This window comes from Sturnus vulgaris, chromosome W, assembly GCF_052056855.1.
Source record: "Sturnus vulgaris isolate bStuVul1 chromosome W, bStuVul1.hap1, whole genome shotgun sequence".
Taxonomy (NCBI): domain Eukaryota; kingdom Metazoa; phylum Chordata; class Aves; order Passeriformes; family Sturnidae; genus Sturnus; species Sturnus vulgaris.
Window position 1 is genome coordinate 39,048,202 of NC_142282.1, and position 19,596 is coordinate 39,067,797.

General features: G+C 42.8%; 1 protein-coding gene across 5 annotated transcripts in view; it reads right to left on the bottom strand.

Moving 5' to 3' along the window:
* The window catches only part of LOC148220147 (ceramide transfer protein-like), a 159,336-nt gene that overhangs the window by 86,825 nt on the left and 52,915 nt on the right, over positions 1-19,596 (bottom strand). For all 5 annotated transcript variants that reach the window (XR_015799148.1, XM_088155722.1, XM_088155720.1 and 2 more), the window contains one exon: positions 12,267-12,383. Coding sequence is in view for 4 of the 5 variants with exons in the window: in XM_088155722.1 (XP_088011848.1) it covers positions 12,267-12,383 (117 nt within the window). In the remaining variant the exon portion in view is untranslated. The remainder of the gene's footprint in view (positions 1-12,266; positions 12,384-19,596) is intronic.

Here is a 19,596-nt window from a genome sequence, read left to right on the forward strand (position 1 = left end):
GGTGTTATGTGCAAACTTACTGAGGGTTCACTTGATCCCCTTATCTAGATAACCGTTCAATATATTAAAGAGAACTGGCACCAGCTGAACCTTGGGGAACATGTATCTCTTTTGTCATGTTTCTGATATAACCTCAATTTCCTAAAGTTGGCCAGGGTTGAGGTTTCATAAAAATAGTCCTTTCTATTTGCATCAAAATGATGTTTATTTAGAAATGAAGTTCAGTCTGGTCAAATATATAAAACACAATGGATGTACCAACATTTAAAAAAGTTAAATGAAAACATGAATTGGTTTACTAGACCTACTTGATTCTATAATTCTCATATTAGTCTGTGGGCTAAGAACAAATCTAACATGATAAAAACAAAATGCTAAATAGAAAAATTATCTTAATACCTACGTATTTAGACATAACACCTAGTCTCAGAAACAGAAAGGAAAAAGATATGCATATAGTACAGCTCTCCCCTCAAAAGGCTCAAAGCACCTTTGACAGCATGTTCTAGGTTACAATGTAAAGATGTGCCCAAAAATATGTATTGTATCACCATCTGTTGAAACCAGCTGGGGCAGTGATTCTTATCTCTGTGGGAGATATCCTCTGCTAATGGGCCATCTGTTAAGAAACCAGGTGGGGCAGTGTTCTTTATCTTTTCCATGACTCATCCTTCCTCCAGGAAGACATCTTCTGTTAATAGGCCATTGAGTCCCACTACATGACTGATAAAATTACATCATCCCATTGTGAAATGCTCCACCCAGGGGGGGAGCCAAACATTTCCTACCTAGATAAAAACGGAGATCTGGAACACCAAGGCAGCCCTTACCCTCGTTTCCAGAGGACAAGAGCTACCAGACCTTTCTACAGGATCACTACTTCAACATGACCACTTCATCTGGACTGCTACCACCACCCTAACTAGCAGGGTGTCAGGTTGTATTCTGACTCTGTCAGTAGTTTTCTTTTGTACTATTGCATGTATTATATCTTTTCTCTTTTTTCCTATTAAATTGTATTTCTGACTTGGAGTCTCACACTGGTTTTGCTTTCAAACCAGCACACAGCATTAAGGTTTGCTGCAACATATACTTATGTAGTCAATTGAAACTGCCAATTCACTGGCTTTGCCCTGAAGTCTTCTTTCAGGAAATATACAATGTCCAGCAATAAGTGCACTTTGAAAAATTGCTAACATTAAATGACAAGCAATATCATATGCTTTAAGAGTTCCTAAAATAAAAAGACATATCAGTACAAGTATTACATATCAGCTGAGCAGCCCCATCTATACTTGCTTACTCAAACCAGAAATTTTAAGGTAATACAAGTTATTTCAGATTACCAGGGGGAAGAAAGATGAACAAGTCTTTCCCTATTCCCTTCCTCCCAAACACCAATATGTTCTAATGTTCATGTTCAACAATAAATATCTCTGACATTTAAACATTAAGCCTTTCTTCTTCCTGTCCCATTTAAAACAGATATGTTCAAGACACCAGATTTTGATTACTTTGCAGTAAGTCCATTCACCTAGATGACACTAAAGAGACAGCAAATTCATACTTTCATGCTTTATTTGTTTTCAGAAAGAAAAAAAAATATTTTTATTCTTATACAAGAGAAATTATATTAGGACTATTACCTTCAAAGCTTCCAATAAAGGCAAGTGGACATTGAATTAAATAAGCAAGAGATAACCCAAATCTTACTGTTCTGTTTTTAAAAGAATTCCCCTTTTCAAAGTCTCCTGTAGCCCTTTAGAGTCATGTTAGCTCCTGCAGTTATTCTCTTTTTTGGGAGGGACATGGGGAGGGGATGACAAAACAAAAAAAGCCAGGAAGGACTTTGAACAACATTACGTATGTTGAATGTTACTATCGTGGCTGGGCAGCACATACTCCCTTTGGCTAGGGTGTAACTGTTCTGTTAAAATCAAATCAATGTTTCACTCTAATGAAAGCTCACTGAAGCAAACTCACCCCTTACCAAGTCTTTTAGAAAGGGGGGAAAAAAGAGACTTCATTTGGTAGATGAGGCAGAGTATGAGATTTTTCTATTAAACTGTTAATGCACAGCACTGTTTGAGCTGATGAGTAATACTTCCGAACAGTATGGAGATCTATTTGGTAACTGTCAACTTTTACCATTTAACCACTCACTGCTTCCACATTGCATCTCTGTACTTTCTGTTCTTGATACAAAGAACAGCACTTACTGTGATTTGAAGAGGCATTTACCACTAAAGTCAAGCTCATCTCAAAAAAAAAAATACTGTTTTCAGGAAGATTGTGCAAAAATGTGCTGCCACTGCCACAGAGAGCTTGATTCCTAGAGCTCCCATGAAAGAGATATATCATATTTAGCCAAGAAATTCAGTGATTTTGAATTTTGTAAGGAGCAATACTAAGATTAGTTAAGAAATCTGTTTTTGCAACTTTGTTATTTTAGTTTCTATAATTCTGTTATTTTAGCTGCTTTTAGTTTTAATGAGTAGTTAACTTTGTTTTAATAAGATGTTATGGGAAGGAACAGAGAGTAACCCAGGCTTAGACTCTGATAAATGTACTGCACCTGTACTAAGGGAGATTGCTACACCCCAGAAGCGTCAATCAAAAGGTATTGTTTTAACTAGAGGAGCCTCAGAGTTATTTTATAACTAGACACAGATTAGATGTCTAAGTAAACAATTAGAACGATAAGAAAATAAATGGGACACCATAAGAAGGAAAAGTGCATGCATGAGGCTTGAAAGGTCATCTGGAGGGTGGCATGACAAAAATAAAGGTGATGAAGAAAAAGGAGACACCTCCTCACACCCCTCCTCAAAATTACCAGAAATGGATGCTAGATGGCAGTATTGCCTCACAGAAGAATAGCAAGACATAGACCTGTATCTGATGAAATAGTAGGAGGGGGTAAAAGTTGTATTGTATATAAACCTGTAGCAGCCGGTGCTTGGGGTCAGTCAGACCCTGGCTGCCACCGACATCCCGGATAGGGGGCCCAGCAAGGAACAGCCTTTCCTGGAGTCTTAGGAAACCTCAGCCACAAAGGTATCAATATGCAAGCAAGGCCTGGGTTTCAGGCAATCAGCTCTTATAGCGATTTCAGCTCTAAGTGATTTCAACTTAGAGTGATTTCAGCTCATCTCGCAAGGTACCTCGGCCGATGCAGGGATCAGAGACCTGGAAGTGCTGTGTAGAGGTTCCATAGAGCTCACCACTGTCTTCTGCGAAGGGTTCCAGTGACAGTGGCAGTCCACTGAACTGGGTGAAAGCAGGGGTTTTGATAGAGACAGTGTGGCTTGACAGAGTCACCAATGGTTTAGGGTTAAGGAAATATGACCAATAGTTTTACAAGGAGATAAAGCAGGGATCTGTAGTGGGGAAAAAGGTTTTTTAGCCTACTCAGCATGACTAAGCAATTCTTATCTAGGGAATGGCTCTCCAGGGAGGCCTTGCTAGGGTCCCTGCTCCCTCCACATAAACCCTTGAAAGTTTTGTTGGACATTCTTGGCAAATAAATGACTGTCTGTGATTCTTGGCCAGAATCGTTATTAGGGATGTTAATTCAACAACTCCTAAGTTGTTGAATTTTAAGCTTTTTGCCTTAGCCCTTTGTTTCATCATGTATCATTCTGCCAGTTGCAAGCACTGACATTCCCTTTATTTAAAATTATCTCAAGTCCACATATGTATAGCACTTCAGACTCAGAGAAGCAGCTCCCAACAGAATAACAAGAAAGCTCAGCTAATAATCAAGTTAGCACTAAATGATCTAGCCTTTCCCCAGCCAGCTGGTCTCCATTCTGACCATTCTTTAGAAAGAAATAGATCAATGAGCACAATCACTAAAGAAACTGAACCAAACCCTGGCAGCACAAAGAATTATTTATGGAAAGAAACCAAAATCCAAGACAGCAGAGCTAGAAAGACTAAAGTTAATGGAAGACCACCAAAAATTTAACACTTGTATACATCAGGGAAAAATGGCATTTAAGGTTGATTTGGTTATAGGAAATATTCTACTTCATAAGTACAGGACAGATAAAAGTCTGCAGATAGTTCTAGACATGAATCAGATTTAGTGGCTTTCAAGCTGAATAATAAAAAAAAATAATGCTGTTGCAATACAGGGTAGTTTTCAAGACCCAGAAAATAATGCTACATTCTATTCAACATCTGGAAGATCCTCTGTAGGAATACTGAATCCAATTTTGGTGCTACTCAGGAACCCAGTTAGCAAGCTTCCCTGGGAAAACATTTTGTAAGTTTCTGGGGTCCATCAGTGCTGGTCACTTTTTAAGAGCCACCTCCTAACAGCACAGGAGAGGGAAATTCAAAAGTGTCATAAGTCAAGCAAGCAAGGCAAAAGGCCAGCTTGGCTCAGCAGGGATCTACTCCGAGAACGTACGTGCGTGGTATTTGCGCCACTGGCTGCTTGGTCTTTGTTCAGGCAAAGGCTTTTCTTTCTTTTTCATTTTTTTTTTCCCTGGCCTTGGAGAAATTGCAGTAGCGGTCTTTGAACTGCCTTAAGGGTGAATTCCACATCTGCCTGTCCAAAGCTGGGGAATCGTGTTGACAGGAGCAGAGCAGAGCAGAGCAGTCCTGCTCCAGTCCAAGTCACTGTCGACCTCGTGGACCCAGGGAGAGGAAATACCAAGTGTCTCCAGCCCAGCTGCTTCACCTGCCATGCCCACTCTGCTGTGTCTTGGCATGGGGAAGCTCTTCATCTGCTGCTGGAACTGTTCCATGAGACTCTTGCCTTCCCAAGGGGGATGTGATGCCTTCTTGTCCCTTTTGTCCTGCAAAGTCCAAGGTTGTCCCTGCTAGGCCCTGTATCGGGAACACGTATTTCTGGTATTTTGGGTCGCTCTTTGTTCCAGTGGGGTTGTGAGATTTAGCAGTTTGATATCTAGCAGTTATTTACTTTTTTCCCCCGATTGCTGGCATTCTGTTTGTTCATAAAAGGTTATTTGTCCACTTTTATGTATATTAGTATTCATCCTTGTCTTGGTTTGAGACAAATTGGAAGGAAATGTCCTGCAATGAACGTGTCCTCTAATAGAAGGCAGGTTTCAGCAACCCCTTTCCAGGTGCAGAAAGAATTTTCCTTGGATGAAAGTGAAAAAAAACCTGTTTAACAACCAGGGTGTTCACAGGCATGAGAAAGAATGAATAATGTTAAAAAATAAAACCTCACAGAGTCCTTTCTGTAGGTGTGAGTCAGCTCTCTCTGGGACCCAGAGCTGGCCTCCAGGCTGGCATGGGGAGGCCCCCAGTGATGTTCTGGTGTTTCAGACCAGAGAAAAGCTGAACAGTTCCAGAAGAAGATACCACAGTCCCAGGAAAAACTTCTTGCCTCAGCTAACTAAAAAACTAGTGAAAAAGCAAAAGAAAAACTCTCCATCTCTCTTTCCAGAGGAAAAAAGCTGAGAGAGCGGGAAAAGACTAGCAAGTTATCTGTTTGGAATACAGTGGCTGAAAGAATTCCACCACCTTCCCCCCCCCTTCGAACTTTAATCTACAGGACCCGTGTCTGGGCATAGAGCAGATGACAGGGGATACAGCATCATATAGTCACCCCAGGACAGTCCCTTATTGGTGGAAAGGCTTTGTTGGAACCCTTAACGGGACACAACTCATTCCAGAGTGTTCTCTAAATTGTCTCAAATCAAGACACCTTTTATGACAAGGCCACCTATCTAGTTGACCTAGGGAAGCCAGTAGATGTGGGGTATTTTGGATTTTAGCAAAGCTTTTGGTACCATTTTTCACTGTATGTTTCTGGAAAAAATGTCCAGCATAAACCTAGACAAGTCCATAATAGGTTGTGTGAGCAAATGGCTGATGGCTCAGGCTCAAAGAGTTATAGTAAATGGGGTTACATCAGGCTGGAAGCCAGATGCCAGCAGGGTTCCTCAGTGCTTAATTTTAGGGCCAGTGTTCTTTATTGTTTTTATAAATGATCTGGACACAAGAATCTACTGAACATTAAGTAAGTTTGCTAATGATACTAAATTAGGAGCTGTGGACTCTCTCAAGGGTAGAGGCATTACAGAGAGATCTAGACAGACTAGAGAGCTGTGCAATCACCAATCATATGAAATTTAACAAGAGCAAGAACCAGATTCTCCATCTGGAATGTGGTAATCCTGGTTATACATACAAATAGGGAAACAAGAGACTGGAGAGCAACCCCATGGGAGGAGATCTGTGGATTTGGGTTAATGGCAAGTTGAACATGAGTCAATAGTGTGCCCTGGCAGCCAAAAGGGCCAACCAGGTCCTGGGGTGCATCAGGCACAGCATCCCCAGACGGTCAAGAGAGGTGACTGTTCTGCTCTACTCTGCATTGGCATGGCCTCACCTTGAGTACTGTGTGCAGCTTTAGGTGTCTCAATATAAGAAGGAAGCTATTAGAGAGCATCCAAAGGACAGCTATGAAGATGGTGAATGGTCTAGAGAGCGTGGTGGTTTTGCATGGCTTGAGTTTTGGTGAGGAGGGAAGAAGCCAGCCACAGAAGTGATTTTCTGTGAGCAGCTGCTAAAAGCTTCCTCTGTGCCTGGCAAAACCAATTGCTGGCTGGCTCTGAGAATAGGCACACTGCTAAGCCAATTAGAAAAGCTGGTAAAGCGTCTAGGATAACATATTTAAAAGAGGAAAAACCGCAGGAAGCTTTTTTCTTTCTCGCCTCAGAGGGGTGGTGATGGGGCCACCAAGCACTTCCCCGGCAGGCCTGCCAGGCCCCCTCCTGGCAGGCCGGCTGGGGACATGCCGCCGCGGGGGGGGGAAACTCGGCTCTGCGAGCAGCCTCGTGGTCGAGACCATGCGGTCGAGGCCAGGAGCGGCCGCCACCATCCCGGTCCAGGAGTGGCCACGCAGCCGGGACCATGAGACGGCACCATGAAGCCGCTGCTGTCTTGGCACGGCTCGCAATGAACTTTATTTGCTTAGCTGCTTTTAGCCAGCCATACTGCCAACAGAAAGGCAGAAGCAGCAGCAGCTTTTCCTTTTTGGCGCCTCGCATGAGGAGAGGCGCTGAGTGGAGCTGGAGGCCGGCAAGGCCTGGCGCGGTCCCGGTGGGAACCACGTGATCAGCAGTGAGAGGCATGGCGAGCAGTTCCCCGATGTGGAACCCGGATGGAATCAACTTTCAACGCTGTAGAACTCTATAAAAACTTTTCAGTTGATAGAACTTGAGAACAAACAAACTTACAGACACCAATTCTTTCTCGAATCAGAGAAAAGGAAAAAATCCGCAACAGAGAGCAACTTATATGACACCAGTGAAAGATAGTAGGGTCTTTGCATGCATCCTTATACACACACCTCCCTTTCCACAGTCTCTGATGGGCAGTGTGTTTTGTCCTAAGGTAAGAACACCAGGTGGGTATTACAGGAAGAACTGCTCACATAATTAATACATTCCAGAGATGGGGGAGCTGAGATGGTTGAGATTGACTTTGGTGCACATCAGCCTGCATAAGGGTATAAAATACTGCTGGAGACTGGACCAACTGGGCAAATTGGTCTCCTGAGACTGCAGGCAGCAATCCTCTCCCTGCATGCCTGCTAGGTATGCCCATCCCAAAGACTGGGAACACTCACTTTTCACTTTTGTACAGGTGAGTAAAAAGTTGCTAAGATCCAGTTGATGTCAGATGAAGTTAAAAGTCTCAAAAAGTTCACAGCAACGATAGGTTGGTCTTGAAACCATGTCAACAAGGTGCCAGATTAATGGAGCAGTGAAGAGTCCCCAAGAACAGAATACTATAAATCCTTATTTCATTGACAACTAATGGTTCAAATAGATTTAAACAGAAACTGTAACAGAGTATAAAGTTAAATAATAACTTGATCATAGCTGATAGGATGGAAATATAACTTAGAGTTACCTTAGATTATAATACTAAAAAACACTCTCAGGGAAATTCATATATCTAAATGATAATAATATGAACTGGACCAAGACCACCACATGCATATTAAGAATTTTGTTATATAAGCATGAGTGACCTGTTTCTGTATCATACTTTGTTTGTTACCTTTTTGTATAAAAGACTCTGTCTGTTTCCTAAAAGGTGTGCCAGCTCTGTTAGATGCCTGGCACCCTATTCTGCACAACTGTATTAAAATTTAATATCTCGACTCACTGTGTTGATTGGCTCCTTTACACTGGGTAAAAGAACCCTGCTTTAGGGACAGCACAGTCAAATACAGAGATAAAATCCTAAAGTAGTTCCATAGGTGCTTTCCTGGATTCTAATTGTGAATTCTGCAAGGCCAAAGATTGTAACCCTGTACATTTCTAGATGAAAATGCTTATATTACAACCCTTTAGTCATAGACTATTGACAAAATCTGAGACTAAGTGGACTGAGCCACACCTAGACTTTTCTGAGAAGTTTAGAAAGCAGGGCGGTCTCACTTAAGCTTGTGACTCAACAGGAGGGACCACAACCTGATGATACTATAATCCAATAGTTGTTGTTTAGATACTGTATCAGTATGGTAGGACTCACAGCTGGTATGTGGGCCAGAAAGAGTTAATGAATAAGGTGTGTTTTTGAAAGGTATTTTCTGACTAAGGCTGTTGGCATGGAGACCAAGAAGAGGAGAAGGAGGAGATAAGCAGGAAAGAAACCTGCAGCTGGGGAAAGTATTTTTAGAAAAGTCTTGGGAAAAACAGAGGTGGAGGGCTTTTCCACAAATGATTGTTATATTGAATTATTGTAACCAATGAATAAAGTGTAAACTTTGTAGAGGGTATAAAAGACATCATGCTGTTGTAATAAACAGATATTAGCCTTCTGAAATGTAGTGCGTCTATTCGTATGTCGCGCCCGCCTCAACAGCGACATATCAGTAATGTTTAGATACTGTATTAGCAATAAATCTGATAATAATAATCCACATAATCACTGTGTCTTACTTCTTGAGGTTTCTCTCAACTACTTTGCGATAACTTATGAGGAACAGTTGAGGTCACATGTTGGATCTCAGGAAACTGGAGTTTTTGAGCTCTCTGTGCTTTCAGGCACAGACCCCCTCTGAAAAACACTGCACTGGACATGAAACCTTGGAGAAAATTTGTAAATATAAATAATAAGTTAGAAATCATAAATGTGTAGTGGGTTTTAAATTTCAGGGTTTTATGTATAGAGGTAGTTAGGGGACAAGATGGAGAATTTTGGGTGGTGTCTTTCTTCTTGTTCATCTTCTTCCTGCTTCTTCATGGAACTTTGGTAGTTATCTTTGGATTGGTCAGTTGAAAGTCACTCTAAGGGTTATGGGAATCTATTATTTGGTTAAAAGTATAAATAATATAGGTGCAAAACTTTTATTGGTGTGTTTAGCTTTAAAAGGCCTTGAAACAGGCTCAGCTTGGAGCCATTTTTCCTACTTCTAGCAAGGATCTAGAAGTGCTGCTATGCTTTCTGTAAATTTTGATAAGATATAATAAACAACCAAGTCCGAATATGAGAAACCGTCTCAATCACCTTTCTAACAATCCTGGCTCTGAACGGAAACAGACGAGACCAATGACAAACCACTAATTAGTGGTGCAAAAGCCTGAAAACACTCTTACAGTCACAGTTTTTCAGCTTGGAGAAGGCTGAGGAGTGACCTCATCACAATCTACAACTTCCTCAAGAAGGGCAGTGGAGGGGGAGGTGCTGATCTCCACTCTCTGGTGACCAGTGATAGGACACAAGGAAATGGTATGAAACTGCATCAGGGGAAGTTCAGATTGGACAGTAGCAAAAGGTTCTTTGCTGCGAGAGTGGGTAGTCACTGTAACAGGTTCCCCAGGGAAATGGTCAGGGCATCTAGCCTGTCAAGAGTTCAAGGACTGTCTGGATGACTCTTAGTCATATGGTTTAGTGTTAGGTAGCTCTGCAAGGAGCAGGGAGTTGGACTCAGTCCTTATGGGTTCCTTCCAACTTGAGATATTCTGTTATTCTACCTCTATAACTGTGGCAGGACTTCCCGCCTACCACAGAAGAGCTTATGTATTCTATCCATCAACTGGGGCAATAGCTCTGGGCATTCTCCCCCCTCACATGAATTGATCAGATAACCCAGGCCAGCTTGTCTGACTAGCAAGTTGTCTCTGGCTAGTGAGTTATTTCTCTCTCTGGAGCCAGGGGTGGAATTTCCAGTTGTCAATAAACAACTTGCCTTGAGAACAAGATGTAGGGAGATAAGCTGGAATTCCTGACAGACACTTCACTTTAAAAACTATAAAAGCTACACAAACTTTCATGGAGGTAGAAGTCTCCTACACACACCCTGGAAATGCATGGGACTTTCCCCCGAAGTTTGGACACAAATTTCATGGATACTTTCCTGGGAATTGAGGGAAAGGATTCTATGTGTACTCCATCATCAATTTGGTGGTAAATTACATTGACTCCTAATCTATACTATTTCTTCACTAGCTGTAATATAGGTACCTTTTATCATGCACTTTTTAAAAATCTACTCGTTCTTTTGTTTATCCTGTGTGGTAGGATGGTTTGCAAGGTGTAGAAATACAGCTGGAGAGCAGGGCTCAGAGCACTGCTCAACTCATGACTGAAGTGGATGCACTAAGTTTGGTAGGCCACAAGCCCTGGCAAGCTGAGGCAGAATCCTGAATGGAGAAGCAAAAGGTGTACTTGGTGAGCTTTGTTTAAGATAAATCATGCAAGACTGTATGTGTCTATGCTGGTCTGTACAGGTCTGTGCAGAGGCTTTGTGCAGAGCTCTGATTAAGCAATGTTACTTAGAAATACCAATCGTGTGATTGTGCTATTTTTAGCTATAGTTGAAAACGTATATATATTGACATGTGAAATCAGTAAATTGGTTTCATGCTTGCATCAAACAGGGGGCTCATCTCTTCATTATGCAAGTGGGGATCCCGTCTCTGTTGATCGCCGTCAGTAAGGATAGTGCTGAAGGAAATTTTCCTCAATGAATTACAGCTGTACTGATTATCGAGGAGTGGGAACAGCCTTGCCTGTCCAACGAGGATGGGTGTTATAAAAGAGTGGGTTAGCTGGCTATCAGGGAGTTGGAGTCTGCTGGTTGTGCTGTGAGGAGGAAGGGACATGCAGTTGTGCAAGGGACAGACAGGGTTAGGTAGCTGTGTAAGGGACAGGTTGGAGTTAGCCGATCATGCAGAAGGAAGAAGGAAACTAGCAGAGAGAAGGAGGAAAGGAGTAAGTGTGACGTGGAGCTGCCTGTGAGGAAAGGAGTCAGTACTGTGAGGAGCTGCCTGTGAGAAGTCTATAGAGAGAAGGCATGAGAAGTTTTTAAGATAATAAAAGACTGATGACAGTGTCAGTCATGTCTGTCTCAACAGCCACATCCTGTGTAGTAAGTAAGTCTGTTAAAGTCTTATGTCTGTTTTTTCCTTGTGTCTATTCAATAAATAATTCATGTTGTAATAGACCCGATCAGTCATTATTAAGAACTTGTGAACGAGAGTGATTTTGGGGTGCTGGCTGCCTCAATAAAGCTGCTGCCTCCTGCCAGAAACCTGGACAAAGGCAGGGGCCATCCAAACTCTCCCTTCTCATTCATAACAATAACCCAGATGCAAATGTTTCATTGTGTTATGTATTATACTTACACTCAACACCTTGGAGCAGTGCCTATCTTTCATCTGAAAACATAACAGATGTTTTGTGTGTTATATATTTTTAAAATATCTGACCTTCAAGCCCTTTAGGCAAAATGAAAGAAATAGAGTTCATCAGAAGAGATAAGGCATAGATCAGGAAAACTCAATGAAAATGCTGATGAACAATAGGGTCTTAAAAGACAAGGAGACAAAAGCCAGTAATCAGATACAGTTAAAGCAGCCAAGCGTACAAAGATATTAGCCTAAAAACCTAGGAGAATGGACTCTACAACTAAGAAGTTTAACATTTGTGGCTTTTAGATAACAACCAATTTAATAAACAATGAGAGAGGATAGCCAAAACAATTCAAAAGTCACTTAAACATAATGCAAGCTTTTTCTTTTTAAAGCTAGAGAACTCAAGAAAGGTTCAGTTGTTAGCTCACAGTTCTCTAAACTCTTGTATATGAAGGATAAGCAAATCAATTCCTTTGGAACATAATTAACATCAAGGCTTTAATCTTGCAACTTTTATCTTTCAGAAACTCCTTGAGTACTTTAATGACTGTACATTGAAGCTTACAAGTCTCTGCAAGCACCACTAGATCTAATGAGGGACTGAAAAAGGAAATCAGAAAAAACTCATACCTTGTGTTGTTCTATTGCATCTACCCACTGTTGTCTGTGGTCTGGGTCCTGAGCTCGGAGGTACCAAACACTGTCGTTTACACTGATATCAAACCTGCATTCGTCAAAGTCATGAGGCTGTGAAAGAATGTAAAAATAGATAAAATTATCATAATGATCAACAATATCTCACACTCTAGAAATACAGCAATTAGAAAAACTGATTGATATTGCCTTGAATTCATCCTAGATTTTAAATTTGGTTGTATGCAGCTGTCTCAAATAATGAACATAATACACTTGCGTAATAAAAAATGCCAATCTTCTGAAACAGAAAAGCCAGTTTAGTACAGTCTTAACAAAACTGTCACAAAAAAGTTCTACACAGTGATCGAACATTTCAAAGGAATCCTTTAGCAAAATAACTACTGGACACAGCCAGGAAAATATGTTTTTTTAAAGTTCAAAGCAGGAAAGAGAAATTAAGGTTATTGCTATCAATATTAATTTTCAATGGAAGAAACACACATCGTAGCAGAAAGCACCAAGATAGAGCCATAAAAGCAGAATATATCAAAATGACAAGGAAGGCAGGAAACTAAAGGAAGCTGTGGCACCCTCTGCCTCAGCTACCTTAACTAAGACGACTGTCAAATAATAGGGAGCAATATGCAACCTCTTCCCATATGACCACTCGAATGCATCTAACTTTCAGTTCATATGCCTCAAATAGTAAAATGCCTTTAATAGCATTACAGTGAAGCTAGTAATGAAAGTACAAATGAACAAAACAAGGATCTATTTTGCCCTGTGACACTCAGTTCAAAGTTACTCCCTAGCAAACATCCAACACAGGAAAACTTTTTTTCCCCCTTCATTGAAAACTATTCTTTACAAAACATAACAGAGGTACAGCTGAACACCTTTTTGAATTTGAATACAAAGAAATGTTACACATAGAAGCACACAGGGACATAACAGACTCTAAGATTAAGGCAAACTATGCGATCTGAAAGGCAATAAATATTGATTCCAGATGCCAAAGACAAGTCTATACCTGTTAATATCCTTTACTGCTCTGTGAATACATTCATCTTGCAGACAAGTAAAGCACTGTGGATCACTTGTGAAACACTCCACAAAAGAAAACCTAAAAGTAAATCTCATTTGTTGTGTTCTGTGCAACAATTCAGTGTCCATAAGAATTATTTTCTAAGGATCTGAAAATCAGAAGCTACTTATGTATAATAGACAATGTTTCCTGTTTAAATATACTAGAAGAAGAAAGCTACAACAGAAGCCAATATAAAAATAAAAAAATAAAAAAAGAGCTAGGAAGAGTTCAACAAAAGTGCTTGAAGCGTCACCTTTTTTTTTAATAGCTTCACTTATTTGGTCAGGCATCTTAACCTAAGTTGAATTTAAATAAATTTAAATTTCCCCCCCCAAAAAAATATTCCAGCAACCGACAAAGCTAGCAATAAAGCAAATCAACTGCAGCTACCAATTCTCTTAATACCTGACCATCTCAACTTAATTCAACTTCATCCTACCCACAAGGCCATCAATGCCAGGACAAAGCATAGAGACATTATTTGTATTAACATGTTTCCAAACTCAGCAGGATAAAGAGATAAGTGGTGCAGCTGACAAACTCCATATCCCACACAGGAGCTTGCCCTTTAATAGCTACCATAGTTATAGCACACAATATAAAACTGCTGTTGTCTCAAGCCCCACATTGGGCACCCAAAAGGGCTGTGGTAGGTTGACCCTGGCTGGACACTAGGTGCCCATCAAAGCCACTCTGTGAATCCCACTGCAGAACAGGGTAAAAAAAAATGAGAGGCTTGTGAGTTAAGAGAAGGGAGAGATCACTCACCAATTACAGTCACACGCAAAATAGACTCAAGTTGGTAAAATTAACTGAATTTATTACCAAATCAGAGTAAGGCTAGGAGAAGTAAATCCAAATCTTAAACACACCTTCCCCCACACCTCCCTCCTTCCCAGGCTTAACTTTATTCTTGATTCTCTACTGCCTGCCCCAGTGGTGCAGGGATAAGGGTTACGGTCAGTTCATCAGCTGTTGTCTCTGCTGCTCCTTCCTCCTCATGGGGAGGACTCCTCACACATTTCCCCAGCTCTAGCATGGGATCCCACCCACAGGAGACATTCCTTCACAAACTTCTCCAATGTGAGTCCTTCCCATGACCTGCAGATCTTCACAAACTGCTCCAGTGTGGGTCCCTTCCACAGGGTGTGATAACATAGAGAATAGAAATTTTCAGTTCCCCTGATGTTGCTGGATAGAGCTTAAAGGTTAACCAGCAAAAACCATAAAAAAATGTAAAAGTACGCACACAGGATGATAAACATAGCTGGAACCAGTGGAGAAACAGAGGAATATATTGGCTTTTTGGCAAGTTATGTAACAACAAGATACAGCGCATGCCCAAAGAAAAAGTTCAAGGAAAGGGCACCTCCAATATTGAAGCTTTCAGTGAATATGACCACCAGAGACCTCTTTAGGCAACCCTCTAGGACTATAAAAGGACTTCCAGTAGGAGGTGGATGCATGCCAATTAGTTCAAGGAAAAGTGATGTTTATGTATTAGCTAGGAAGTATGTTGTAATGAATATGTATGATCATGATGGAATAAATACCCCATGCTAAAGTTTAACCACACACATTCAAGAAGAGATCTTTCTAAAGGAGAGATCCTTCGGTGTGGCCAGCGCTGATAAAGAATGCCTGCTTTCTAATGCTTCAAATTGTGTTTAAAAGTTTTACAGATGACTTTGGTATCAGGTGCAGTCCTTCAGGAACAAACTGTTCCACCGTAGGTCTCCAAAGGGGTCACAAGTCCTGCCAGAAAACTTGCGCTAGCATGAGTTCCTCTCTCCATGGGCCCACAGCTCCTACCAGGAGTCTGCTTCAGCACAAGCTTCCTGTGGGGTCAGAGCCTACTTTAGGAATCCACCTGCTCAGTTTTGGGGTCTTCCATAGGCTACATGTAGAGATCTGTTTTGTCATTAACCTGCATGGACTGCAGAGAGACAGCCTGTCTCACCATGGTATTTAAAATGGGCTGCAGGGGAATCTCTACTCCAGTACCTGAAGCACCTGCTCTCTCTCCTTCTCCACTGACCTTGGTGTCTGCAGAGTTGTTTCTCTAACATAGTCTCACTCTGCTCTTCGCTAGACGCAAAAGCTTCTGTGCAATAACTTTTTCCCCTTCTTAAACACATTATCACAGAGGCGTTACTACCATCACTGATTGGCTCAGCCATGGCCAATAGCAGGCCCATCTTGGAGCTGGTTGGCACTGACTCCAGCAAATATACTGTAATTTTCCAGCAGCTTTTCACAGAAGCCAACCCTGTAGCCACTCCCCCACTATCAAAACTTTGCACTGCAAACCCAATGCATGGAAACAAGGAGGAATCAGGGAACTAAAGGCCAGTCAATTTCACTTTTGTGCCCAAAAAGATTATGGAGCAGATTCTCCTGAAAACTATGCTAAGGCACATGGAAAAAAGGAGTTGATTAATGAGAGCATGGCCAAGCTTTGGTAGAGGAGGAGGGAAGGCCTACAGGGATGGCTTCTGTGAGGAGCTGCCAGAAGCTTCCTCAATGTCTGGCAGAGCCAATCTCTGCTAGCTCCTGTGATGGGTTGACTTGGGAAGAAGAAACTCAGAGAGAAGTTCTCTCTAAGGAACCTTCCTCTGTGGAGGTTGGGACAACTTCAACAGCCAATGAGACAAAGTTAGTTCGCTCCCTGAACACACATTTTGAAGGAGGTAATCCGGAACTGAGGCTCTTTGTCTTTCTGGTGGCTGAGAAGGTAACATCAACCCGAGCTTTCCCCCTTATGCGGGAGGAGGCTCAGGAGGCCACTTGGGCCCCGTTTGCAAACTAGGGGACCCAATGGCCGGGAGGAGGAGAGGCTCCTTGATAAGACCTTCATGGCTTCCTCCTCCACGGGCCTGCGACTCTGGGGTGGGGGGGCACGGTTCCTGCTGCTGTCGGATGGGCTGGGCCTGCCCAGCCCCCACGCAGCCTGGGGGAGGCAGCCGGGCCCTGTCCAGGAAGCAGGGGTGGCCATGGGCAGTGTGGGGCTGCAGCAAGCCCCAGAAAGGCTGATTAACACCTCAGCCATCTCCCTCCACCCAGTGCGGCCTGAGCCTGGCCCAACTCTTGTAGTTGTGTTAAACTTTAACTCTTTAGTGCTCAGATAAGATTTGAAAAACCTCCAGCCTTCCTTTGAATATGAAAGGGAATAAGAAGATTTCTGAAGTCAGTGAAGCAAGAGCTAAGTTTGTTTAGATGGAAGTAGAATGAGGAGATGCTGTCAAGATGGCTGAAAATCCTTTTGTAAAATTGTAGGGATGAACTGATGTACTGAATATTCCTATAAACCATGGAGAAAGATATGGGGGGTTGGAGATGTTCCATTTGATGGATGTTTTGACCAAAAAGCACCTGTGTTGAGAATCTTTTGCCCCGAGGAAAGAAGGGGATCTCACTTTTCTGAGGATGAAGCATGAACAGAGAGAAAAGAAATGAAGAGAACCTTTGCTGTGGAACATTTCATTCTTAAAAGTAATACCCCATGAGACAGGCATGGCCCACATCTTCAGCTTTGGGAAGGCTGTGGAGTTGTGAGGAATGTCACAATTGCAGGTTCCTGGGTGGATGCAAATCATGAAAATGAAACCACGAGAGGACTGTTTTCTTCCTTCTTGTGGAAAAAAATCCTTACAGCTTCAACAAGAGGAGGCTTCTCTCTCCGGAAGTGAACTGAAAAAGACTAAGTTGGGAACTGACTGAAGTAGTTTTTGTATGTTTGTTTTGTTGTTATGAAGGTTGGGAGAGGGAAGGAAGGAGTGGTCTGAAAAAAAATCTTATTCTGAATTTGTTCCCCCCCCCCTTTGTTTGTGTAGTTAATAAATCTTTTTTATACTCTCTTAAGTTTTAGGCCTGCCTTGCTCTTTTGCTCCTAGTTCTGTCTCACAACATTAAAATGAGTTTATTTAAATTGGCAAATCAAAATGAAGACAGCTCCAAAGATGGACTTGCTGCTGGTCAAGGCTGGGCCAGTTAGAAATGGTGGTAACGCCTCTGTGATAACATATTTAAGAAGAAATAAAAAAAAGTTATTGCACAATTGCAATTGCTGCCAGAGAAGAGTGGGATGAGAATATGTGAGAGGAACAACTCTTCAGACACCAAGGTCAGTGGAGAAGGAGGGGGAGGAGGTGCTCCAGGCACCAGAGCTGAGATTCCTCTGCAACCTGAGGTGAAGACCATGGTGAAGCAGGCTGTCCTCCTGCAGCCCATGGAGGACCACAGGGATGCAGAGGAGGCTGTGACCCTGTGGGACACCCATGGAGAGAGAAGCCCACTTTGAAGCAGCCTGTCCTTGAAGCATCCTGTGGAAGAGTGACCCACACTGCAGCAGTTTGGGGAGGACTTGCCCATGGGATGGACTCACATTGCAGCAGTTCATGGGGATCAGTTGCTCAGGAGATGGACTCACATTGGAGAACTTCATGGAGAACTGTTTCCCATAGGATGGACCCCATGCTGGAGCAGGGGAAGGACTCCTCTCCCCAGCAGCACAAGAAAAAATGGGTGAACTGACCATTCCCTGTCTCCCTGTGCTGCTGGGATTTTGCTAGCAATAAATTCAATTAATATCTTTAATTCCAGCCTGTTCTGCCCTTGATGGTATTTGGTGAGTGATGTCTTCTGGTCCTTAACTCATGGAACCTTTGTAATTTTTTCTCCCCTGTCCAGCTGTGGTTGGGAGTGAGCAGATTTGGTGGATGTCATGGCTTGACACTGACCAAATGCCAGGCAACCACAAAAGCTGCTCACTCACCCTCCACTGCCACAGCTGGGCAGAAGAGAGAGAAAATAAACAAAGGGTTCGTGAGTTGAGATATGGACCAGGAGAAAAACACTCCAAGGGCAAAACAGGTTAGGCTTAGAGGTACAATGTGAATTTATTACTAATAAAATCAGAGGAGGATAATGAGTAGTCAAATAAGTCTTCAAAACACTTTCCCCCCCAACCCCTCCCTCCTTCCCACCGACAGTGCAGGGAGACAGGGCATGGGGGATTTTGTCAGCTTGTCACCTGAGATTTTCCTTTGCTGCTGGAGCAGAGTCCTTCCCCTGTAAGACTGTGGGGTCCGTCCCACAGGAGACAGTTCTCTGTGAACTTCTCCAGCATGGCTCCAAATCTCATGGGCAGCAGTCCTACTGCACCTGCTACAATATGAGTCCCTCCCACGGGCACACAGTCCTTCCAAAACTCCTGTGGTGTGGGTCACTCTTTCATGGGGTGCAGTCCTCCATGGACAGGCTGCTCCAGTCTGGAAGCAGGGGAGACCCTCTCTACACCAGGTCTTCCACTGGACCACAGCCTCCTTCAGGCATCCACCCACTCTGGCATAGGCACCTCACCCACGGGCTGCGGGTGGATTTCTGCATCCCCTGTGGACCTCCATAGGCTGCAGGGGGACAACCTATTTCACCATGGTCATCATCACTGCCTGCAGAGGAATCTCAGCTCCAACATCTGAAGCATCTCCTTCCCCTCCTTCTCCACTGACCTTGGTGTCTCCATGTTATTTCCCTCACATGTTCTCACCTCCTCCTCTTCTCTAGCTAGAAAATATTCTGCCCACTTTGTTTTGATTTTCTTCTTAAGTATGTTATCACAGAGGTGTTACCAACATCTCTAATTGGCCCAGCCTTGGCCAGCAGCATGTCCATCTTCAGAGCCGACAGGAGTTGGCTCTGCTGCACATGGTTGAAGCTTCCAGCAGGTTCTCACAGAAGCCACCTCTGTGGCCCCCCCGCTACCAAAAACCAGGCCATGCAAAACCAACATAATGGATACCTGGCAGCTAGCCAGCATCAACCCACTACAGCTTCACTAAGAGCAAATCGTGGAAAAGATTATTCTGGGACGTATTGAAAAATACCTGAAGGACAATGCAGTCATCGGTCACAGCCAGCATGGCTTCATGAGGAGAAAGTCTTGCTTGTCGAACCTGATTTTCTTTAATGACAGGGTAACCCACCTAATTGATCTAGGAAAGCCGGTAGATGTTATCTTTTGGTATACTGTCTCTCAGAGTATCCTTATAGACAAAATGTCCAGCACACAACTGGATAACTGTGTTACATGATGGCTGGGAAAATGGCTCACAGGTCAGGCATAACGAGTTATAGCAAAAGCAGTGACATCAGGCTAGCATCCAGTCACTATTGGGGTTCCGCAGGGCTCTAGCCTCAGCCCAGTTCTCTTGAACATCTTCATCAATGGCTTGGATG